Raw genomic sequence first — 26627 nt, forward strand, 5'->3', positions numbered from 1 at the left:
CTCACTATGTTTGCAAATTACACAAGGCTCTTTATGGCCTGAAACAGGCCCCTAGAGCTTGGTTTCAGAAGCTTCGAGTTGCATTGGTTGACTATGGCTTTTAGTCATCTCGGGCAGACACTTCTCTCTTCATTCACCATACCGCTTCTGACATTCTTATTCTTCTTGTATACGTGGATGATATCTTGGTTACTGGTAGTAATCCCAAGTTGGTTTCCTATTTCATTTCCTATCTCCATGACAAATTTGCCCTCAGAGATCTTGGCCCTTTATCATTTTTTTGGGCATTCAGGCTCAACAATAGGGCTCGATTTTGCATCTCAATCAACAAAAATATATTGCTGACTTGCTCCACCGCACTCAGATGGAGGCTTCTAAACCAGCCCCTACACCCGGCAGCCTTGGACGCACATTATCTCAGTCTGATGGTGTTCCTCTCCCAGATCCCTCAGAATATCGTCGTATAGTGGGAGCTTTACAGTATGTCACTCTCACTCAGCCTGATATTGCTTTTGCCGTGAACAAAGCTTGTCAGTTCATGGCCAAGCCCTCTAATGTTCACTGGTTGGCTGTCAAACGCATTCTTCGTTATTTAAAGGGCACCATCTCTCTTGGTCTTCATTTTCAACCTTCCACTTCTATGGAGCTTCAGGGATATAGTGATGCTGACTGGGCCTCCTGTCCGGATGATCGCCAAAGCACCAGTGGATATTGTGTCTTCCTCGGCTCAAATCTCATCTCATGGTCCTCCTCCAAACAACGCTTAGTCTCCAAGAGCAGTGCTGAATCTGAATACCGAGGATTAGTCTCTCTCACGGCTGAGCTAGTATGGATTCAGTCTCTTCTTCAGGAGCTTTGCTTGCCCACTTCTCCACCAGTCTTATGGTGTGATAATCAAAGTGCAACTCATCTTGCTGCCAATCCGATCTTTCATTCTCGTTCCAAACACATCGAATTAGACTTGCACTTTATCAGGGAAAAGGTGTTGCGACAAGAGCTTCAAATCTGCTATGTGCCGTCCACTGATCAACTTGCTGATATTCTAACCAAACATTTGTCTATTTCCCAATTTTGTAGCTTGCGAAGCAAGCTCACAGTCACCTCCCCGCCTATGAGCTTGAGGGGGGATGATAACCAAATAGATTCTAACCTAACCTCCTCTCCCATAGTTGTAACTGAACAACCATGTAACAAACCCCAAACCAACTCATCCAACCACCTCACCTAGCTTATAAATACCCACACCGGTGTACTCTGAATGCAATGAGACAATTCTTCTTCTTCTTCCTTTTGTATTTTCTGACCTGTGTAACCACTTCTATCAGACATGAGAGTCCAAAATTTACGTAGCTGAGACATCCTAGTATGGAGGTTAGATAACAGAAGGTTACACTTCTGCATGGCTGCATGGCCAAATTCTTAGAGATTCTTCAAGACAACAAGGCTCCAGAACAGGCTGCATTTTCAGTCTCTCAAAAGAATGCATGGTCACTGCAGTGTGTGCTACATTGAAGTGTAGGAGCTCCGGTTTGGTTTGCTGATTGGAATGCACAATCTAATGTCCATGTTCTTGAATTTCTGCCACCATTGAAGAAATGTTTTGCTGATGGCGACATTAGTGGTGATGATAACTTGAAACAGAAGTGGGCTCTTGTTTCTCGCAGTGAGGGTTATCCACTAATGGTGATCCTTCTGTTCTTCTCCGAGCTTTCCATGAACTGATGGTCTTCTTCATGGAGAGCAGAAGTAGTAGAAAGTTCTGGAAGTAAAAATCAAATTGTATAAGGCTAAGGCTTTATCATCCAAGCTGTTGATAAACTGGTCTGAAGATGCGTGCAAAAGGATTGGAGCAAGTGCTTTAGTGGTTGCAAGAGATAAAAGGGCATTATGGCTACTCTCAATATGAGGCTCAAAAGTTCCCAAAGCTGGAGTATTGCTACTTTCCTCTTGTTGGAAGCATTATGCCATGCTGCTGCACTTGGAGGATAAAAACTTTTCTCAGCTATACAGACTTGTTGGATGACGGATAGAAGACTTGTGGAGCTCACACTCTTCCCTGAAGCTGCAATCAACAACACCTTGGCATCCCTAGGACCCACTCTTGCATGGTTTGCATGGCCACCTTTGGTGTGCCATTTTCAAGCTCACGTGTCCCTTTGCCAATTGTGCGGATTCTTGGTTTATAACTGTACCTTCTTACATACGTTAAAACTGATTATACACCCTATATTCAATAAATTTATCTCCATAACTATTTCTTTTAAAATTCCTGATTTTAATAAATTGTTTGTTGCCAAATTTCCTTTTGGCATGCATTGTTTTATTTTTCTTGATTTTTTTATTTTCTCGATTTTTAATAAACATGAATAAATTCTGTTATTCTAGAATAATGGAATTTTCCCCAAATTCCTATGCTCCTTAATTCTCCATGAATATCAAGAAAATGAAATTTATAAAATTAATTTATACAAAAATAAATCGGTATTGGTGGAGCCCAACATATCTTATTTTTTGATTGAATGTCAAATGATTTTGCTTCGTTCCATGACATGCATAAGATATTTTACGCTTGCTGTTTTGCACTAACATAATTTCTTATGAAGCACTCAATTAAGAAGCACTCAGTTAGCTGCTCAGGTACGCCCTCTATCCTCATATATTTGATTATACATCTATCCATATCTTGATCATTGTACACTATGTTTATTGTTCGGTATCCATAGATTAACTAATCAATTGTTATAGTTAGCTTAACTGATTAGTAAAGACTTAATTTTAGGGTTTAGAGGGGTATTACGACTTATCATCATATTTTCTTAATAGGTAACCTAATCTCCGGACCCAAATTCTGTTTTTCAAAGACGACTTTTCCTTTTAAGGAATCAAACTTAGGGTCTTTAAAAATAAAACAAAAATAAGTGGTAAGTCCAAATTTTTTTTAAAAATCAAATTTTCACAATAAAAAGCGAGAGTTTCGTTATTAAGTGGCAACATGTGAAAAATGCGGGACCGATAATCAATAAGATAATTGCAATGAGAAGATTTGAAGATCAAAGACAATTTAGAGAGTTCTTGAAGTAATTTCTTGAATACTTAGAGAAAAAATTAGGTACTAAATTATTATAATGGTGTGTCTTAGAGGGCATATTAAAAATTATTTCCTCAGGGAACATTTGGGTGTACAATTGTCATTATGTTGTAATTATGAACTTGGCTAACAACAATTCATTAACTTAGGTCCAAATTGGGAACCTAAATCCAGTCTTTTAAATCATGTAACGCATGTTACCACAATTATGATTCCTTACCCCAACCTATAATATATTCTTATTAATAGTTTATATTGATTTTATGGTATTTTAATTTAATAAATTTCAAAATTTTCAATTATTATTATTATTATTATTATTATTATTATTATTTATTTTTAGATTTGGTCATAATCTAAACAAAAGTATGAGAAAAAGGAAAAGAAAATGTGAAATCATCTTAGGCTTTATTAGGTAACTATTTTTAAAGAAAAACAAATTTCTAATTTAGAAAATAAGTTTATTTTTTAGAATTTGCTCTGAAAACAAGTTCTTTTAAGAATAATTATGCATGGAGAGGAGGCAAAAGGATTATTACAAAAGGTAGACAACTCTACATGCGAGGGGAGTTAAGTCTGCTATGGAATGAGGACTAAGGCACCGTGATTGGCGGCACTTGTCACTGCACGACGCTAGCTCTTTTGCCCCCCCTTTGGAAAACTGCACCGTAGCTCCCCCTTCATGACTGGCTTAACCCACTTCTCCAAAAGAGGCTGACGGTGTTCTTTTCATTTTAGGGACCACATGCAACACCGGGGTTCTTCATTCTTCCTACATTTCTCCAATTCCATCATGACACATGCAAATGCTGTTGAATTGTTTTGAGTATGTCCAATGAGAGACAGTTGCATCAGCTCTGGTCATAGTCCATGCATTCGATGATGTGTAGGAAGTGTCAAACTTTGTGTTTGGTCAATGGTCATGCAGAAAATGGCTCTCTGGAATTGTTAATTGTATGGGAGTTAGAAAAGTCTTGCTTCTTTGTTGCCCACCAATTACTCTCCTTGTTGCCCACCAATCCCTCTCTTTTCCTTAACCCTTGCTTTTATAAACCTCATCCTCTCCTTCACAACTACCTTTTCATTTTGCTTTCTCAAGAAAAGATGCTTCTTTTTACACCTTATGTTTTAGTGCTTTTTTGGGTGCATTGCTTCACACCCATGGTGTTGTCCTTCAATTTAGTTGATGAGTTTGCCCTTATTGCCTTGAAAGCCCATATCACATATGATTCTCAAGGCATGTTGGCAACAAATTGGTCTACAAAAAGCTCCCATTGCAGTTGGTATGGTATTTCTTGCAATGCTCCTCAACAAAGAGTTTCTGCAATCAATCTCTCTAACATGGGTCTTGAAGGAACTATTGCGCCACAAGTCGGCAACCTTTCATTTCTTGTTTCGCTTGATCTTAGTAATAACTACTTCCATGGCTCTCTTCCTAAGGATATTGGTAAGATTCTCATAAATTTTGTCTACTTTATGAGTCAATACTCATGTTTTTTGTTTCAATATTTAACATCAATAAAGACAATTCATTTTTGGTTCCTAAAAATTTAAGAGAAAATGCAAAGGTTAAAAATAAATAAAGAGGAAAAGTAAAAGAAAACAACAAGTGAAAGAAAATAAAAAATAATTTTAAAGCCAATAAATTATTTTTATATCTTGTTTTAAACTCATTTTACTTATTTTAATTTTTTATATAAAGATTAAATAATTTTAAAATACAGAAGTTTTAACTGATTTTAATTAGAAATGATTTTCTTCTCCAATCTTGGGGCATGTTTGGGATTATGATGATTTTTATCTTTCAAAGGGTTGAAAGGAAAACAATTAAGGTGTGATAAAAGATAATTGAGGAATTGATAAATTGTAGTTTTAAAAATAATAATTAAATATTTGGTAACTAGATTGTTAAATTATTGTGATTATGTATAATATCTAAAAGACTGATAAAATTTTAATTTGTTCTCTTTATTTTGATATAAAATTTATTTTAATTAAATAAATTATTATACAATTTAAAAATTAGTTCATATTTTTTTCATTTCTTAAAAATTATTATTTTCTTTCTATTTTGAATGAATTCAAGTAAACATAATCATAGTAGTTGTAATAATTTTTATTTTAAATTTTAGAATGGGTATTACCAAACACAAATCAGAACATTTTTCATTTGATAGATAATTTTAATTCTAGAAAATTTTGATCCAAAAAAATTAAATTATTGAAAACAAAACTTAATTTAAGGAAGTATATTGTACATTAAAATGTAATCAAATATGTAATATATATCAAATAATTTCACATATATAAAACTTAATTTAATTTAATTTAATTTAATATATTTAAAGCTATAATATAATATTTATTTATGACAAAGTAGATATTTTTGTTGTTAATATTCCTAATAAAAAATAAAAATAAAACATCAATTAGTTAATTATATTCTATACTCAACATTTGTGTTAAGTGTATAGTCAATTTCACAAATTATTTGATAATATATTATAGAGTAAGAAACATTATTGTATACAATTCAAACCATCATATAGGTTAGAAATTGTAGACAATCAAACCAAAATGTGCAACCTAAATGCTTGGCAGCCATCAATATGTGATTCATGATTAGTTTTCCTCCATATTAATGTGACTTAAGACAAGTTTTCCTCAATATTAGTGTCTCTTTTAAATATTATCAAGATGTTTGATTCCAAAAAAATATTAAGAAAAAAATGTTAAAGCATTTTTTTTTTTATATTTGATTTTACTATGAAAAATAAAAAATAAATAAAAAATAATTAAAATCAATTAAAACTTATTTATTTTTAAATTATTTAATCTTTATATAGAAAAGTTAAAATAAATGAAATGTGTTTGAAATAGCATGTAAACAATCTATTGACTTTAAATCTATTTTCTATTTTTCTTTACTTTTTTTTTTTTTCATTTCTCCTCTCTATTTTCTTTCCCTCATAATTTCTTAAAATCAAGTAAAACCTTTAACTATGTTTAGTTCCCAAAAAATATGAGGGAAAGAAAATAAAGATGAAACTTAGAAGAAAAAAATGGAAAAAAAAAATTTAAAGTTAATAAATTGATTTTATATGTTTATTCAAATTCATTTACTTATTTTAATTCTTCTATATAAAGATTTAATAATTTAAAAATGTATAAATTTTTAATTAATTTTAATTATATTTCATTTTTGTTCTTATTTTCTTTAGTAAAATCTATCATGAGAAAATAATTTTCTTTAGTAAAATCTATCATAAGAAAACAATTCTCTTTTAATATATTTTTTTTCTTTCTTTTATTCTCCTCCAGAACCACATATGTTCACGCCAATAATAATTTAAATAATTTTTTTTAAAATTTTATGTTAGGTAAGTGCAAGGAGCTTCAACAGTTGAATTTATTCAATAATAAACTAGTTGGAAGTATTCCAGAAGCCATTTGTAATTTATCAAAACTTGAAGAGCTATATTTTGGCAATAATCAGTTGATTGGTGAAATTCCAAAGAAGATGAGTAATCTTCTTAATCTGAAGGTATTGTCATTCCCAATGAACAACTTAACAGGTTCCATACCAACCACCATTTTCAACATGTCTTCTTTGCTCAACATTAGTCTCTCCTATAATAGCCTCTCTGGGAGTCTTCCCATGGATATATGCTACGCCAATCTAAAGCTCAAGGAGCTTAATCTTTCATCAAATCATTTGAGTGGAAAGGTCCCCACCGGTTTAGGCCAATGTATAAAGCTTCAAGGAATTTCCTTATCATGTAATGATTTCATGGGAAGCATACCAAGTGGAATTGGTAATTTGGTAGAGCTTCAGAGCTTATCTCTCCAGAATAACAGCTTGACAGGTACACTTTTTCTTTCCTCTTTTTTTCTTCTTTTTATGCACTCACTTTCCCTCAAGCTTTCAAAGATATAAACAAAGCATTAGTATTTTTCCAATGCACTCATTTTAATTGTGTTGCAGGAGAAATACCTCAATCACTATTCAACATCTCTTCGTTAAGGTTTTTGAATTTGGAAATAAATAACCTAGAAGGTGAAATCTCTAGTTTTTCTCATTGTCAAGAGCTTCGAGTGCTAAAATTATCAATCAATCAGTTCACTGGAGGCATTCCAAAAGCCTTAGGGGGTTTGTCTGATCTTGAAGAATTATATCTTGGTTATAACAAATTGACAGGTGGAATTCCTAGAGAGATTGGGAATCTTTCAAATTTAAATATTTTGCACTTAGCGTCTAGTGGAATCAATGGCCCTATTCCTGCCGAAATTTTCAATATCTCTTCATTGCACAGGATTGATTTCACTAATAATAGCCTTTCGGGGGGTCTTCCAATGGATATTTGTAAACATCTTCCTAATCTCCAAGGGCTCTATCTTTCTCAGAATCATCTCAGTGGTCAACTTCCTACAACTCTATTTTTATGTGGAGAGCTCCTGTTACTGTCATTATCAATCAATAAATTCACGGGAAGCATACCAAGAGATATTGGCAACTTATCAAAGCTTGAAAAGATCTATCTAAGCACCAATAGCCTCATAGGTTCCATTCCAACTTCATTTGGTAATTTGAAGGCCTTAAAATTCCTTCAGTTGGGGTCCAACAATCTTACAGGGACGATACCAGAAGATATTTTTAACATCTCTAAACTACAGACCCTTGCGTTGGCGCAAAATCACCTTTCAGGCGGTCTTCCATCAAGTATTGGCACTTGGCTCCCAGATCTTGAAGGGCTTTTTATAGGAGGCAATGAATTCAGTGGAACAATTCCAGTGTCTATTTCAAATATGTCAAAACTTATCCGGCTACACATATCGGACAACTATTTCACTGGTAATATGCCAAAAGATCTCAGTAACCTAAGGAAGCTTGAAGTTCTCAACCTTGCAGGCAATCAATTGACTGATGAACACTTAACCTCTAAGGTTGGTTTTCTTACTTCTTTGACAAATTGCAAATTTTTGAGAACATTGTGGATAGATTATAATCCTTTAAGAGGCACTCTACCAAATTCACTAGGGAATCTTTCTGTTGCTCTTGAAAGTTTTACAGCATCAGCCTGCCATTTCAGAGGAACCATTCCCACAGGAATTGGTAATTTGACCAATTTGATATGGCTGGACCTGGGAGCTAATGACTTAACAGGGTCGATTCCAACTACATTGGGACAGCTACAGAAGCTCCAACGATTGTACATTGCTGGAAATAGAATACAAGGATCCATTCCAAATGATCTTTGCCATTTGAAGAACTTGGGATACTTGCATTTGAGTTCTAACAAATTGTCTGGATCAATCCCAAGTTGTTTTGGAGATCTTCCTGCGCTACGAGAACTCTCTCTTGACTCCAATGTGTTAGCTTTCAACATTCCTATGTCCTTTTGGAGCCTTAGAGATTTGTTGGTTCTTAGCTTGTCTTCAAATTTCTTGACTGGTAATCTACCTCCCGAAGTTGGAAACATGAAGTCCATTACAACATTGGACCTGTCAAAGAACCTTATTTCAGGTTACATTCCAAGAAGGATGGAAGAACTACAAAATTTGGTTAATCTTTCCTTGTCCCAAAACAAACTACACGGCTCAATACCGTAGAATTTGGTGATTTTCTAAGCTTGGAATCCATGGATCTATCTCAGAACAATTTATCTAGAACCATTCCCAAGTCATTGGAGGCCCTTATTTATCTCAAGCATCTAAATGTTTCTTTCAATAAACTACAAGGAGAAATTCCAAATGGAGGACCTTTCGTAAATTTCACTGCTGAATCGTTCATGTTCAATGAAGCCTTATGTGGAGCACCTCATTTTCAAGTCATGGCATGTGATAAAAACAACCGCACTCAATCATGGAAGACAAAGTCATTCATCTTGAAATATATTCTATTACCAGTCGGATCAATAGTAACTTTAGTGGTTTTCATTGTTCTGTGGATACGTAGACGAGATAACATGGAAATACCAACTCCAATTGATTCATGGCTCACTACAACAAAATAGGTTTTTAATGACGAACTTTTAGTCACGGCCACAAATATCGTGACCAAAGGTATTATTTTGTCACGGTCGCGGTCAAATTGTGACTATATGTGTTAATGAAGCTAGGGTGGGAAAAAAAACATATTTAGTCACGGTGATTTTACCAACCGTCACCAAAAACATTGATGAGAGGATATTTTAGTGACGGATTTATTTGAAACCGTGACTAATTGTAAATTTAGGGAAGGAAATTTTGGCGCCAATAATTTTAGTCACGGTAATTTTATAATTCGTGACAAAAAGTATAACAAATGCTGTTTTAGTCACGGTTTTTTGTGAAACCGTCACTATATATATATATATATTGTGACTTTTAGTCACGCCATTGATTAACCGTGACTGTATGGGAACTTATAGTCACAAATTTCTTATTGACCGTGACCAAATGCGTAAAGGTTGAACCTATGGTCACGGGATTGACACAATCGTGACCAAAGTCTATTATTTATTTTAAACCTTTTTTGTTACCTATTATAATTTCTTAGAAAATATTATATATCATAGAAATTATCATTAATAGTAATAATAATAGTTCTTATTAATTATAAAAAGTTTAAAGTTATATTATTATTATTATTATTATTATTATTATTTTAATTTAAGAAAAAAATTAGTGTGTTACCATAAAATGTATTTTTAAAATTTATAATATAAATTTATAAATACATTTAATATAAATAAACTATTTTATATATTTTTTAAATTTATTTTATTTATTTTTCTTTGAATAAATAATAAAATTTTATTATTATATATCATGGAAAACTTGAAAAGGGGAAAGGAAAAATATAATAAAGCAATAAAAAAAATTAAAGTAATAAACTTTTACCATAAAAATTTTATTATTTTTTTATAAAATATTTTTTAGATATTCAAAAATACTTTTAAACTTCCTATAGTTACTCCTGACTCTTTATGGTAATGTTTTAATTTTAAAATAAATATTGTAAAAAATAATCTTGTTCAATTAATAATAATAATAATAATATTAATAAATAGTAATAACAATAATATTATTATTATTGATTTTATAGAATAAGATTAATGAGATAAATTATGAAACATTTAATATTAAAATTATAATTTATTTAATTCAAATACATTTAATAGTGTGAAATAAATTTAAATTAAACATACATTATCAAACACGTATTTTTAGAGCTATAAACACTTTTAGTATTTGATAAAATTTTAAAAATATTTTTTTAAGTTTAAAAAATCCCTTTGTAATATTAGAAAATCACCTACAATTGCTTCTCTAAAAAACACTTCAATTATTTTTTTAAATTTTCTAAATTATTTTTTAAAATATTATCAAACACGTATTTTTAGAGCTATAAACATTTTTTTAAAACACCAGAAAATGAATCTCCTTAAACAATTTCAAGGAAAACCACTTAAAAGACTTGGAATATAAATACCGGTAAAAGCCTAAAAGCAATTTAAATTTTCAACTTGAGGTGGTTGGTGCCCTGCAATAGGAGTAAATATTTTTCCATCCACCACTGCCTCCATCTCAATGTGGTAGTTGGATACAAATCTGCCAATCAGATAAAAAATTTTGTTTAAAAAAATATTTGTTACCAAATTAAAAAAAACTTTTTTAATCTACCATATTTCAATCCACATCCCATTAAATGCCCAATCTTCATCCAAATCTACAGATCATATCCCCAAATTAAATATTTAAATGATAAAAAATTTTAAGTATTAAAAATATTAAAAGTATTTTTTTAAATCACTATTAAATTTTAAAGTGGTTTATAACTATTCTTTCAAAAATCACTTTTAAAAGTAAATATTGAAAACATTTTAACCAAAATCAATTGAAACTTTTAAATAATATTTGGTTCCCATAAAATCATAAATAATATTTGGTTCCCATAAAATCAAAGGAAAAAAGATAAGAGAAAAATAATAAAAAAGAAAAATATGAAAAAAAAATTATACTACCATTTGATTGGTACTCTTTAGAAACAATTTTTAAAAGCAAAGGAAAATATAAAATTATTCTTCCGATTTTTTAATTAGAGAAAATAATTTTCAAATTGAGACTTTGTATTAAATTTATTAATAAGTTTAATAATTTTAAAAAATAATTTAATTTGAGATTTTGTATTAAATGTATTAATAAGTTTAATAATTTTAAAAAATAATTGAAAACTCAAAAAATATATATAATAGCTATAAAAAAAATATAGCATTAATTAAGTATAATAAATCTTGTAATTTTTAAGAATAATTTGAAATTCAAAAACCTAATTAATTGATTACATATTAAATAAAATAATTTAGAATGTCATTTTCATAATTAAGTAATAAATATATGCATATAATAAAATTTTGACTCATTTATATTTTAAAATTTTAAATTTTACGTGTTTTTATATATATTTAAAATAGAATAGTATTAGCAATGAATAATTATTCTTTATTTTCAACAAAATAAATCAATTATATTTTTATAAGATTTTAATATCCATATTTTTATAATATTTATAAAATCATATAAATGGTATTAGAAATTATTAATTTTGAATTATTATTATTTATTTTAAACAAAATAAATCAATTAATGTTAATATTAATATTTTTATAATATTTATAAAGAAATATAATTTATACTTTTATTATATTATTAGTATTCATATTTTATTAAAAACTATATATTTTAAATTTATTTGTAATTAAAATTTATTTTTATTCTTAATAAATATGAAATTGAAGTTCATTAGGACATCAAACACGTCCTAAGGATCATAGGATGCTCTATTTGGATCAACCCTTTAGAAACCAAAAGGCTATTTTTAATTTTAATAAAATAATTTATTTTTATTTAGCTATTTTTTCAAAGATATTATAATTAAAAAAATCTTTAATATATATTTTTTTTAAATATTGCATTTTGTAAAAATTATATTTTCATTTATATAAGAAATTTTTTCATGTTGGATTAAACTTTTATAATATTAATATTACTTTAAAAAACTGCCAACTTTATTTTTTAAATATTAATATTACCTAAAAAAAAAAAAAATTACCCATGTGTCCCCATCTCTTGCACATTTTTGTCATTATTGATGATTATTTGGTGGAGCATAGTTGTATGTGAGAGGAATAAGTTCCAGCGTTGAAAAGGACTTATTCCTTTTTGGATATACATGATCCATGATATCTTTTACATTTATTTTTTTCTCCAGCACCCTTCGGGTCTAAGCCAAAGTCTGACCCGGATCAATCAAATCACCACAAAATTTTCCAATCGAAAAAATTTAAAGGGGATTGAGTGGCTAAAATATTCATCGAATTCAAAATATAAATCCTTATAAAAAAAATGATGATATAAAAAATAAATAAATAAAAGAGATAAAGATATAAAAAAACCGGATGCATTAAACATCAACCGCAAGAGTCCAAATTGGTAGCACCTCTCCTCCTTACCTTCTCTATTGGTAAAGGAGACGTGATTTCCTTTTTAATATGAATTCTCCTCCTTACCTTATTTATTGGTAAAGGAGAGAAGCTGATAGGTGGCAGAAAACGTGATTTCCTTTTTAATATTAATCCCTTCAAATCCTCATCATCATTATGATAGTGTCAGGCAATGGACCCACTCTCAAAACTTTACTCTCAAAACTTTGACTATAGTGGACAGACTCATCTGAATATTTATTTTTTAATGGGTATAGTCTCTTTCTCCATTTCTCTCTAGGGTTTCGCAGAGGTAGAGCTACATTCTCTCATGGTGGTGTTGATTGGAGGAGCCTAATTGAAAACGCAGATTCATCTGAAAAACTAGAGAAGAAGAGGCATCATTTGAACACTGTCATCCCTCATGGCCCGAAACTCCAGTGTTTCTCCTGATAATCGAAGCGTAAGCCCCTCCTCCTCCTCTCTCCCTTACTCTGTTTTTTCCTTTTCCCGTTTTTTGCTTTCTTAGGAAACTGTGGACAAGAGAATAGTGGAAAATTTTGATTCTCATATTAATTAAAAAAAATCGGAGAGCTTGTGGATGAAACCAAATGGTTTTATTAGGTTTCTATTTGGTTGGAAAGGAAGATGAGACTCAAATGGAAGTTCAATTTCAATATCTCAAAACCCCTCAGACTATAAAAATTACCGAAATTTTCGTCGACCAATAAATATTGCTGAAATTTTTCAACATTTCAATCCTTGCATAAGACTACCCAACCAGGTCTGGAATAATGATAATGGTATATAATTTTTGAAGGATCCAAAACTGGAGTGAAGCGCAGAGAAACGGAACCCTCGATTCAGATCTATCTTCGCCCTCTAGAATTTCTACTCGATCTCCTCAAAGTCGGATCTCCACAATTCTTTCCAGTGAGGTAGGGTTCGATTCTCATCTCAATCTCAGTTCACCGTCTTGTTTTCATTCCATTTGTTTGGTTTTATGTGAATTGTTTCTAGATCTATGATTTTTTTTTTTTTGCAAGGTTTGAATTGTTTTCTCGATTGTTATGAGCTGCAATTGTGATGAAAATGGATTTAAATGCTTAAGCACTAATGAATTTGGGAATTTTCTTCATAATTGCTTCCTTTCTCATTTGAGATCAGGCTTTTATCTTTTATTATTTGTTATTTATAGATAATATAGGAGTTCTAGTCAACCAAAAGTCAACCAAAATTTTAGGTTTAATTGAAATTCTGGAGGACTTTTTGAATGCTTCTGATGATATTCGGTTTATGGTAACAACATTTGATTTGATGCGTTAAAAGGTATAGTATGATATTGTTGAAAATTAAAAATAATGTGAAATAAATAAATTTGATGGATAAAATAAATAAAAATAATGTGAAATGGTTGAAAAATAAGATAAGTAGATAAGTAGATAAGATGCTTATCAAAAAAAAAAAAAAAAGATAAGTAGATAAGATTAATCTGTTGGCAACTAAAATGGAAAATAGGTTTTCATAAAGAAAGAAAATAACATATTTACTTTATTTCAATTGCTTCCTCAATATTTTCATCATTAAAGTACTTATATTTTCAAAATATAAAAATAATATTTTATTGTCTTATTTGAATATATTTTTTGTTTTTTTTGCCTTTTTTAAAATTAGAAAATAATATTAATTACATTAAGAAACATGTGATTTTAAAAACTATTTGAGAAAAGTACAAAAATGAGTTAAATTTAAATTTTTTTAAAAATAATTTTTAAAGATTAAAGATAAATTTGTAAAAGATCTTTTACTTCTTAAAGATATAAAATAAATCCATATTTTTTAATACAAGATATTTTATTTTTAAAAAGATAATAGAAAATGTATTAAATTTTCATTTTTCCAAAATTTTCATATAAAATCTTTTTAGAAAAAGTGAGTTTTGACTTACTAATATAAAAAAATCTCAATTTTTATAAATTAATTTTATCTTTATTCGTTTAATTATTTTTAAATATATGTACTTTTTTATAAGTCATATTATTATTTCTTAAAATATCCTTCTACTTGATAATATTAAATAATATTATAAAAAATTAATTTATTATTTTAATTTGATAAAAATATCTTACAAATAAATATATTATAAATTTTTTAGTATATAATATGGCATACAAATTATTTTGAAAAAATTCTCAACATTCTTATGTAACAAATAAAATCTTTCTAATTTTCCAAATAATAATGATTTTATATAATTTATTATATAAATCCACTCATTTTTTCATTCTTTATTTTATAAAAATTTTATTAATTGACATCAACAATAAAATAAGAAATTTTAAAAATTAAAAACACAATTAAAACCAATAAAATTAAAAATTTTATTGTTTACATTAGTGAAATCAAGACTTGTATTTATAATCTTTGTTATTAGCATTATTGATTTGTTAATAAATTGTTATTTTTAAAATATCTATTAAAATAATTTTTTTCCTATTGAATTCATTTTTTTTTAAAAAAAATTATCAAAATCAATAAGACTTACATATTTAATCTTATAGTTAGTACTTTATCATTCTATTTCTATTAATTACGTTTTAAAAAATTAGAATACCAAAAAAAAAATTAGTAGGGGTCACTAGCATCAATTTTATTATTGAAATGAGAACATATATATATATATGTATAAACTCCAAAAATATATTGAATTCTAGGGGTGAGGATGGTTTCTTTAAAATTGAACTTTAGCTATATTTCTAGGCAAAGCAAATCAATCTATTAGAATATATATATATATATATGTACTAGCATTTTTTATTAGAAAATTTTAAGTAGGATTCTTTATTTAAGAAAGAGGAAATCATAAGGATAAACACTTACAAAATATAAAAAGAGAATTCCTTCCTTAACATATAGGTAAACACTTTTACTTTTTTCAATTTATTCTTTTTACTTTTCTTTATTCTTATCCCTTTCCTTTAAACACATTAAATTCTTTCCCAAAAACAAGGAAGAGTAGGCATAATTGCTCCACATATCTATAAAACTTACATATCTATGAAATCAATATTTTATAGGCATAATTGAAAAATAACTATATTTATAGTAATTTTCCATTTAGGATGACCTACTTCTTGAAACTGTAATTTAATCAAACATACTTGTTTAGACTAATTGTAATTTACTCTAAACTATATTTATAGTAATTTTATCATTTACTCATTTTCATTTTAGAAAACCCTAGAAATCCCGTTCAAGTATCCTTGCTTGACAATTGTCTCTTTTATCATATACTAAAAACATATAAGTTGTAGAATTGTGGATATGATTATTTATTGTGATCATATTCAAGTTTTCAACCTATATGTTTTGTATATGATTGGTAGAATTGTATGCAAATGATGCTTGAATTGTCCGTTTGGACAGTTTGGAAATACATAATATCTATGAAATCACACGCCTATGCTTTAGCATATTGATAAGTTTTGACAGTGATTCCCCTTGTTCTCTGGGTGCATATTTGGAGAAGGTGACATATTGTTAGCAACTTAGTTAAGCTAACTAATAGTATGTTTATACCTTAGCCAATTCGTGTACTTGGAGAACTATGGGGAAATGCTGCCGAAATTTTATCAAAATGAAACTAAGCATGTTAGTGATTGATTCATAGGGATTATGTATTTCCAAATGGGATAGGAACCACTACCAAATATAGGAATTTGAGATGATCAAAAGCATATCACATTCATTATAAGTTGATATGAAGATTCATTGTTATGTGATTGAAGGGTTTAATTTGCGGAAGTACGAGGAAAATGGCAATAGATAAGAGTTGGATGCAGAAGTCAAGAGTAAGTAGTGAATATCATAAAGGTGTTTTGGAATTCTTAGACTTTGCCTTTAGCAATGCACCTGGAAAAGAAATGCTCCCATGTCCTTGCATTCGTTGCAATAATTGTCTTATGCAGAAGCGAGAAATCATGTATGATCATTTGTTGGACAATGGGATAGCTAGAAATTATGTGCGGTGGTTGATGCATGGGGAATATGAGTTTTGCGAACCTACAAATACTAGCACTAATGAGTCTAATATGCATGATGAGATGCAAGAAATGTTAAATGATGCATTTAGAATGCCAATGCCAAATGAGGAATCTGAAAGAAGTCCACATGTGCACGGGGAGTTTGAAAAACCAAATGAGGATGCAAACAAATTTTATAATTTGTTAAGAGAAGCAGAGCAGGAACTATATCCAGGGTGTAAAAAATTCACAAAATTGTCTTTTATCATAAGATTATTTCATATGAAGTGTCTTAATGGATGGAGCAATAAGTCCTTTACAATGTTGCTTGAATTGTTGAAGGAGGCATTTCCTGAGGGTGAGACATTGCCAAGCAACTATTATGAAGCTAAAAAAATACTTCGTGACCTTGGCCTTCATTATATCAAGATTGATGCATGCCCCTCAGATTGCATGTTGTATTCAAAAGAGCATGCAAATGCAAATGAGTGTGTTGTTTGTGGTGTCTCTAGATGGAAATCAAGTGATGATCATTCTACAGATGAGTTCACTAATTCAGCAAAGAAAAAGAAAATTCCTGCTAAGGTCTTACGTTTTTTTCCCTTAAAACCAAGGCTTCAAAGGTTATATATGTCAGCTAAGACAACTTCTCACATGAAATGGCATGTTGATGGTCGCATGGAAGATGAGATGATGAGGCATCCAGCAGACTCTTTGGCTTGGAAAAACTTCGATAACGTACACCCTTCATTTGCATTAGAACCTCGAAATGTTAGGCTCGGTTTAGCAAGTGATGGGTTCAATCCTTTTGGGAATATGTCAATTTCATACAGTATGTGGCCTGTGGTTCTTATTCCATATAACTTACCACCATGGATGTGTATGAAACAAACATTCTTCATGTTGTCACTACTTATTCCTGGTCCAACTACACCTGGGAATGACATTGACATATACTTACAACCATTGATAGATGAGTTGAATGACTTATGGGACGTTGGAGTTGAAACATATGACGCTTCAACAAAACAAAATTTTTGTATGCGTGCAGCTATATTGTGGACTATCAATGATTTTCCTGCATATGCAAATCTTTCAGGTTGGAGTACTAAAGGGAAATTTGCTTGTCCTATTTGTAATAAGGATTGTTCTTCATTTCGATTACAAAACGGACGGAAATGGTGTTACATGGGTCATCGTCGATTTTTGCCGATTGATCATAGATTTCGACGTGATAAAAAGTCCTTTGATGGAAATGAAGAGCATAGAGCAGCACCTAAACAATTGTCTGGGGAAGATATTCTACATCAATTAGATGGAATGGAACATATTACTTTAGGGAAGACATCAAAAAATAAGGTGTCAGCAAAAAGAAAAAGAGGACATGTTGAACTTGAGCATAATTGGAAAAAAAAAAAGCATTTTTTTCCAATTGCCATATTGGAAAACCCTCATTTTGCGTCATAATTTGGATGTAATGCATATTGAAAAGAATATATGTGACAGTATAGTTGGCACCTTGTTGACTATCGATGGTAAATCGAAGGATAACTTCAATAGTCGTCTTGACTTGCAAGTTATGGGTATCAGAGATCAACTTCACCCCATACAAAGAGGGAATAGAGTTATATTGCCTGCTGCATGCTATTCACTAACTTCAAATGAAAAAAAGGAATTCTGTAAATTTTTGAAAGAAGTAAAGGTTCCAGATGGTTATGCTTCTAACATCTCTCGGTGTGTACAAGTGAATGAAAGAAAGATATTTGGGTTGAAGTCTCATGATTGTCATGTTCTCATGCAACAACTTCTTCCACTTGCAATTCGAGGAGTTCTACATAAGAATGTTTGTGCTGTTATAGTTGAACTATGTAGTTTCTTCAAACAGTTGTGTTCTAAAGTGTTAAAGACTGATCAATTAGAGCACCTTGAGAATGACATAATAGTCACACTTTGAAAATTAGAAAGAATATTTCCTCCATCATTCTTTGATGTTATGGTGCATTTACCTATTCATCTTGCAAGTGAGGCAAAGGTCGCTGGACCAGTGCAATATCGATGGATGTATCCTATCGAGCGGTATGTTCTCATTCAATTAATCTTATGTATATTAGGTTTCGTATAGTTCATGAAACAAATCTATCATGTTGTGGAATGACAGGTATTTACGTACATTAAAGTCTTATGTCCGTAATAAGAGTCGTCCAGAAGGTTCTATTGCAGAGGGCTACATAGCAGAAGAATGTACAACCTTTTGTTCAAGATATTTGCATGATGTTGAAACAAAGCATGACCATGAAGAAAGAAATTATGTCATTGAAAATAACATAACAAATGGTGGAGGGTTAACCATTTTCAAATGCATGGGACGTACAATAGGAAAGTCAACATCTCGTGTTCTTAGCACAGAAGAATGGTCCCAAGCATATTTATATGTGTTGACTAATTGTGAGGAAGTGACGTCATTTATTGAGTAAGACACTTATTTGAATAAAACTTTATATTAATTCTCGTACAAAAATTTAACTTTGGTCTTTGTGAACATTATAATTAATTTTTTCTTTTTTATCAGAGAGCATAAGCAATCTATAAGGGTTAAGCCTCGTATTCGTGCACGAGATGTAGATTTGATTCACACAAGAGAATTCATTAGTTGGTTTGAAGAACGTGTAAGTTCATTCACTACATAAATTGTTCTATTATCTAATACACATGTATGTATTAACATCTTATATTTGAATCTATAGATTATACAAATGCGACATGAAGGTCCAATTTCTGAACACATACTATCATTGTCTCGTGGACCAAGTACATCAGTTATATGTTATAGAGGATACATCATTAATGGGTTCAGATTTCACACAAGAGAACGAGAAAAAGGAAAAAAAACTCAAAATAGTGGAGTTGTTGTGACCGCAGAGGTATCAAGCTTTGCAAGTGCAAGAGATAAGAACCCAATTCCTGGTCATGTTTCTTACTATGGTGTGCTAACTGATGTAATTGAGTTACATTACCTTGGTGGAAATAGAGTTATTTTATTCAAGTGTGACTGGTGGGATGTAATCAATAGTGGAAGGGGAATAAAGAAGGATGAATATGGGTTCACGTGTTTGAATTTTGAACGTACCATATGCACAGATGAACCATTTGTGCTTGCATCTCAAGCAAAACAAGTCTTCTATGTTCAAAATTCAAATGAGGAAAATTGGCACACCGTTGTAGAGATACAAACTCGAGGGGTTTATGATATGAATCAGAAAGTATCTACTAATGATCCAGAGCCATATCAACAGCTTATAACACTTCATAATCAACGTGATGTGCATGAGTTGGTCGAGAATGATTTAATCAATTGGGATAGAAATGATATTGCAGGAGAAACTATCCAAACGGATGTTCTACTATCACGACAAGAAAACATTGTTGAAAGAGATAATGAATTCATTCATGATGATGATATAGATGATGTGTAGCTAATAATATTGGTAAGTACATACATATATACTTACCAGATATACAAATTGTAATTTATTTCATATTATTTATGTAACTTATTTTGTATTACTTTTTCTAATTTACTTTATTATGTAGGAAATGTCACATCGAAGAGGAAGAGTACAAATAGTGTCTCCAGAAGATGAGTTGAACAATCTACAACAACTCTTAGACATACAACCTGCTGCAACTACTACTCCTAGTAGTTCTGATCCTTCTGATTCTTCAGATCCTTCTGTTGCTGGTATGATTAAGAAGATTATGTTTAACTTTACATATGATAAATGTGTTTACATATGTTTAATTTCTTGAATGGTAGGTTTTTAATGTTTAAATTTATATAAGATAAGTAAATTATGTTTCTTTTAATTTCATTATTACTCTTAATAGGTTCATCTTCTAGCAAAAAGAGGACACGTGGCCCAACACGTAACTTAGATTTACTTAGTATGAAACCCGGGGAAAAAAAAACTACACGATTCAATACGAGAGGGCAAGTTGTTTATGATGGAAAAGGGGAAAGATTATCAAGCTATATGGGAACATTGGTGCGATCTCAACACAATGTACCCATCCAAGTTCAAGATTGGAATCATGTTAGTGAAGATGTGAAGGAAAAGATTTGGGCCTTAGTATTGGTATATGCTAGTTACTATTCAATCTAAATTGTAATGTTATTGTTTAAAAATGATACCTCTTATTTATACATGACATTTTAATGCAATACAGGAAAAATATGAACTAGAAGAAACATGTAAGAGCTACATTCTTCAATGTTGTGGAAATTTGTTTAGAAGCTATAGAAATAAAATGAAGGCCAAGTATTATAACCCTTATAATACAGATGAGGAGAGATTGTGCCATCGACCTCCACACTTATCGGATGATGATTGGAGGTGGCTCATCCACTTTTGGAGTACACCTGAGGCCAAGGTAAAGATAATTATCTTTTCTTGATAATGTATCTTATGATAGTCATATTCACTTAAAATGATATTTATTAGTTATATCTAACCTAATAATTCATGTATATAACTTTTATTATGTTTCTATTACCTATATAGGTGACTTGCTATTTTTTAATTAATGTAGGATATCTCAGAAAAAAAACAAGGCAAATAGGGCAAAGCAAGTGATAAAGCATACATCGGGATCAAAAAGTTATGCTCAAATTCGATATGAACAGGTTGGAAATTTATTATTAATATGATTTGTTTATACATAAATAATTCATCATAAATAACTCAATTGTTTTACTTGTAAGAATAGGCACAAAAGAAAGAGGATCGAAGTGAGCCTAATAGAATTGAGATGTTTGCCTTGACACACACAAGAAAAGATGGGACACCTGTTGATGATCATTCAAAGGAGATTATGGTAATGAAGTAAATAAATTTTATATACTTGTATTTCAGTCATAGCCTCATACTAAATTATTTTAAAAGTCTAACAATTTTTTTTTTTGTTTTTTACAATTCCAGGATCAATTTCAGCAATTACTATCCCAACCTAAAGGGACATCTTCTTCTACTTCTGCATCATCTGGAGCATCTACATCTGTATCATCTACATCTGTAGCATCTACATATGTAGATGAGATATATACTCGAGTCATGGGTCCAGAGAGACATGGTCGTGTTCGAGGGTATGGATTTGGTCCTACTCCTACCTTAGTCTTTGGTTCTACTAGTAGAAGGCGATCAAGAGCTATTCTTTCAACACAACTTGAAAATGCCCAAGAGATGCTAATGGCTGCAGAACAAAAGTTTACAACTGCAACTGAAGAACTCTCCAATGTGAAAGATGAACTCTCACATGTGAAAGAAACATTTGAAGAAAGGTTGATAGAAGTTCAAAAGAAGACACGAGAAGAAGTGAAAGAAGAGTTTGAAGAAAAAATGATGGAAATGCAAAGAAAAATGCAAGCACAAATGCAAGCACAAATTCAAGAACAGATGATGCGAATGATGCAACAATTTCAGCAAAAGTAGTATAAATTTGAAGGTTTTGCTACATCTTTATATGATAGAGTATCTTAACTTTTTTGAAGATTATGCTACTTATTTATATGATAGATTCTCCTAACTTTTTTTGCTTTCTATGACTATTATGTGATGTTTGGTTGGTTGGTTTGTTATATTATGTTAAAATGTGAAACTAAATTTGAATCTCTTTATTTTTTGTTTGTTTGTTTTTTTTTTTTTGTTATATTATGTTTTTTTTTATTTAATGACTATATATTGATATATAAGTTTTTAACTAGCTTGGAATAATTGATTGTAATCTATAGAAATTTTTTTAATTGCTTAATTGCATATACAGGTTTAAAATGGGTTTGTTTGGGTTTATAACAGGTTTGGGAAATTTGAATTTATAAAAAACCAATTTCCAAAATATAACAAATTTTAGTCACGGCCACTAAAAAATTGTGACCATAAGTGTACTTTTAGTCACAATCAATCATTAACCGTCACCAAAATTTGGGGACAGGGCGGCCATCACATGATTATTTTCAGTCACGGTCATTAATAGTCGTGACCATAAGTGGACATTTTGTCATAATAGACCTAATTATTAGTCACGGTCACTTAATTACCGTGACCATATACCAATATTTCGTCACGATTCATGAATTGACCGTGACCATACAACCCATTTAGTCACGGTCAAGGAATTGACCGTGACCATAACATTGAATTTAGTCACGGTCATCTTATTAACCGTGACTATAGACATACATTTGGTCACGGTTAGGGCATTGACCGTGACCATAACATTGAATTTAGTCACGGTTAGGGCATTGACTGTGACTATAGACATACATTTAGTCACGGTTAGGGCATTGACCGTGACCATAACATTCCATTTAGTCACGGTTAGGGCATTGACCGTGACCATAAGTTTACATATAGTCACGGTTTATTACCTGACCGTGACTAAATCAACTTACTAAATATCAAAGTATTCTTAACTTTTTGGTCACAACTTTTGTATGGCCGTCACAAAAAGGAATCATATGGTCACAATCACTTAGAAAACCGTGACCAATACCTTTAGCTACGCCTCATATTGTGACGCTCGGTCACGGTTTCATAAGGCCGCGACAATAGGTTTTGGTCACGGATTTATAAGATTTGGTGACGGTCGGATATTTCTTGTTGTGGCTCCCTGGAACACATGAAAAGATTTCACACCAGCAGCTTCTTTATGCAACAAACGACTTTGGTGAAGACAATTTGATTGGGAAAGGAAGCCAGGGCATGGTATATAAAGGGGTATTATCTAATGGCTTGACTGTTGCTATAAAGGTTTTCAATTTAGAATTCCAAGGAGCCTTGAGGAGTTTCGATTCAGAATGTGAAGTGATGCAAGGGATTCGCCACCGAAATCTTGTTAGGATAATTACCTGTTGCTCAAACCTCGATTTGAAAGCGTTGGTGCTCGAATATATGCCTAATGGAAGTCTTGAGAAGTGGTTGTATTCCCACAACTATTTTTTGGATCTCATCCAAAGATTAAATATTATGATAGATGTAGCATCGGCATTGGAGTATCTTCATCATGATTGTTCGAGCCTTGTGGTGCATTGCGACTTGAAGCCCAGTAATGTTTTGTTAGATAACAACATGGTTGCTCATGTGGCTGATTTTGGGATTGCAAGACTCTTAACTGAAACAGAGTCTATGCAGCAAACAAAGACCTTGGGCACAATAGGCTATATGGCACCAGGTAAAGTTCCTCACTACTTATATGCCTATTTACTACAAAAAAAACAAAAAATTAGTATCTACCTTATTTTATTATATTTTTTGTTGAATTTATGACCAAAACTAACATCACACGCAAGCAGAGTATGGCTCAGATGGGATAGTATCCACAAAGGGCGATGTTTATAGCTATGGGATCTTGCTTATGGAAGTATTTGCAAGGAAGAAGCCTATGGATGAAATGTTCACTGGGGATGTAACCTTGAAGACTTGGGTGGAGTCATTATCCAGTTCAGTGATAGAGGTTGTTGATGCCAATCTATTGAGAAGAGATGATGAAGACCTTGCCACAAAGCTGAGCTATTTATCCTCACTTATGGCTTTAGCTTTGGCATGTACAACTGATTCACCTAAGGAGAGAATCAACATGAAAGATGTGGTAGTTGAACTCAAGAAGATCAAAATCAAACTGTTGATGTAAGGATTACTTCAAAAGATGGGATGGAATTTAAGAACATCAAAGTGTTACATAATACTTCATGTCAATAGTTCAAAGGAAGTCGAAAGTCGGAGCTGGTTAAGAGTACACAAAACAACACCCTTGGCACTATTAGGTATATGTATGTCATGGGTATATATGTTTGATTTTCTTTGGTATTTTCCATAAGACAACCAATTATGAGAAAATAATTTTCCATACTATTTTTTTTTCTTTCCTTAATACTTCTCGAGACCCAAACTTAAACTAAAGGAATCATGGTAATAGATTATCTCAACATAACTACCAGTTGATCAAATGACCATGAAAATCAAGGTATCATTCTTAAGTATATCTTCAATAGAAACATAGTTTCCAAATATATGCAGTTTTAATGAGCAATATGTGTTAAAGCTTGTTGTGTCCTCAAGTAATTTAGCATCTGGATTTCTTTTTCTTGCCTTGATAGTCTATAGTACAATTTTAGTTGACATACATTTAATTTGTAAGTGGGATTAATTTTCTCTAAATATAAAATGAAAACATAATTGTTTGTTAACTTGAGTAAATTCTTCACAATTTCATTAAATTTTTAGAAACAATTGAGACATTTGAAAAAAGAAAAAAAAAATACTAAAATCCAACCATTCAAACAAATTCATATTCAAAATAGTCCTCTAAGTTGTTAATGATTCTACTACTTGAAAAACGTACTACCCAAATAAAAATATGAATAGTAATTACAAATTATGTACAAACCCAGACTAAACTTGTAGATAGAATTGTATGCTATGGAGATGAATTTGGAGCAAGAAAATTGGATTATGAAAAATGATTTTTATCATTACTCAAATTTCAGATGAGCAAATCAAATCCTTGAAAATATGGCTGCAATCATATTTTTAATCCTTCCATAATTTAAAAAATGGATGAAAAAAAGGGAAAATAAGATACAATCAACAAAAAATTTCTTTTGTAAAATTTTACATTTTATTATATCGAGAGTTGGATTTTAGGGATATATTGAAAAATATTAAAAAAAATTATTGATTTTCATAGGTATATCGATAGTTGAGGTGTGGACTCGCATTTTTCACGTGCGTCCCCACTCGATCAACGAGACTCGCTTTTTTATTTGGAAAAAATTAATTTTTAGAAAGAAAATTCGGAGCCACCACTTATTTTATTTTTATTTTAAAGGGAAAATAAAACAAGAAATAAAACCCTAAAAAATGACTCCATAATTTTCGGAAAAACGTGTCTTTGAAAACCCAAGTCTAGGTCCGGGGATCAGGTTACTTATTGGGAAGGTACTTCTAAGAGGTAGCACCCCTCTAAGCCCTAAAGAGGTCTCTATTGACTAAATTAAGGGAAATGTGACAATTAATTGATTAATTGAGGATACCAAATTACAATAAAGGAGAGTTAGGGTGCATACCTGGACTGCTTCTCAAACGCTATCATAAAACATAAAAGTTAGTATAGAAATACATCACACAACATGTGTATTTGTCAAAGATAATCAAACAAGCATCAAATGTATATCAAGGCAATCAAACAGAATAGCAAGCATGGGCATAGTACGCAATGACAATCATGTTCACGGGGTGGGTTTAGAAAGTGGGTAATATAACTCATAGCGTGCTTCCGCGGGACATGGGGGGTTAGATAATAAATAGTAAAATAAGAAACCCTAAGATACTTAACTAATTGGCATAGCAAAAATGATCAAAGAATACAAAATCATCAATTATTACACACATCTTATGTACAATTCCAAAAAAAATAGATATGATTGTAACAACAAACAAATGTGGTAGCAAAAATAAGTTTTGAAAAGATTTTTTTTTTTTTTTTTTTTTTTTTTATGTAGGGGTTTCACCAATTCCCCAATTGATATATACAAATCTAACCTGGAATTATCCCATTTATGTGGGACCATAAGCTTGGATTCGTGTCTGGTTTTAAACCAAAATCTTCATTAAAAAAACCGAGAAAGATGCAAACCGATCAAAAAATGGTTGCATATTATTTTAAGAAAATGAGGGTTTTTTTTTTATTTATTCTAAGGACTCTAAATGATTTTTTTTTTTTAAAAAAAAAAGAATTTCTTAAAGGGGTCTTCGGAGAAAAAGGTTTTGATTTTAAAATAAAAGGAATTAATTTTTAAAATAATAAAACATAGAAAACAAAATACCAATCAAAACAAAAGAAAGCAAAAATCACAAAATAAAGATTTAGAAAATCATGTCAATTAAAGTGGTGAGGGTAAGACCAACCTTCATGAGTTTCCAGTGGCCTTGAAAAAATAAGAATTTAACTAACAATCACTAAGGCATCAAATTTATGATTTCCTAATCAAACAAACTAACA

General features: G+C 30.8%; 2 protein-coding genes and 1 long non-coding RNA gene across 8 annotated transcripts; all 3 read left to right on the plus strand.

Moving 5' to 3' along the window:
• The first annotated feature begins 6689 nt into the window (after positions 1-6689).
• On the plus strand, positions 6690-8698 carry LOC100256005 (LRR receptor-like serine/threonine-protein kinase GSO1). The gene is made up of 2 exons (XM_010657520.2): positions 6690-6954; positions 7074-8698. The coding sequence occupies exons 1-2, from the start codon at positions 6690-6692 to the stop codon at positions 8696-8698; spliced, it is 1890 nt and encodes a 629-aa protein (XP_010655822.2).
• A 4071-nt stretch (positions 8699-12769) lies between these two features.
• On the plus strand, positions 12770-22219 carry LOC104881025 (uncharacterized). Of its 6 annotated transcripts, XR_009466788.1 has the most exons (11): positions 12777-13015; positions 13373-13490; positions 16341-18650; positions 18733-19044; positions 19144-19240; positions 19319-20059; positions 20166-20313; positions 20460-20707; positions 20799-21002; positions 21162-21255; positions 21339-21395. It is a non-coding gene; the product is annotated as an uncharacterized LOC104881025 (long non-coding RNA). The 6 variants fall into 6 exon arrangements; XR_009466786.1 differs by having other exon boundaries at positions 12770-13015; positions 16341-19044; XR_009466787.1 differs by lacking the exons at positions 12777-13015; positions 13373-13490 and having other exon boundaries at positions 15682-18650.
• A 1017-nt stretch (positions 22220-23236) lies between these two features.
• Positions 23237-24257, plus strand: LOC104880530 (probable LRR receptor-like serine/threonine-protein kinase At3g47570). The gene is made up of 2 exons (XM_010657438.3): positions 23237-23798; positions 23920-24257. The coding sequence occupies exons 1-2, from the start codon at positions 23330-23332 to the stop codon at positions 24255-24257; spliced, it is 807 nt and encodes a 268-aa protein (XP_010655740.2). The 5' UTR covers positions 23237-23329.
• The last annotated feature ends 2370 nt before the right edge of the window (positions 24258-26627 follow it).

This window comes from Vitis vinifera, chromosome 10 (assembly GCF_030704535.1).
Source record: "Vitis vinifera cultivar Pinot Noir 40024 chromosome 10, ASM3070453v1".
Classification (NCBI taxonomy): Eukaryota; Viridiplantae; Streptophyta; class Magnoliopsida; order Vitales; family Vitaceae; genus Vitis; species Vitis vinifera.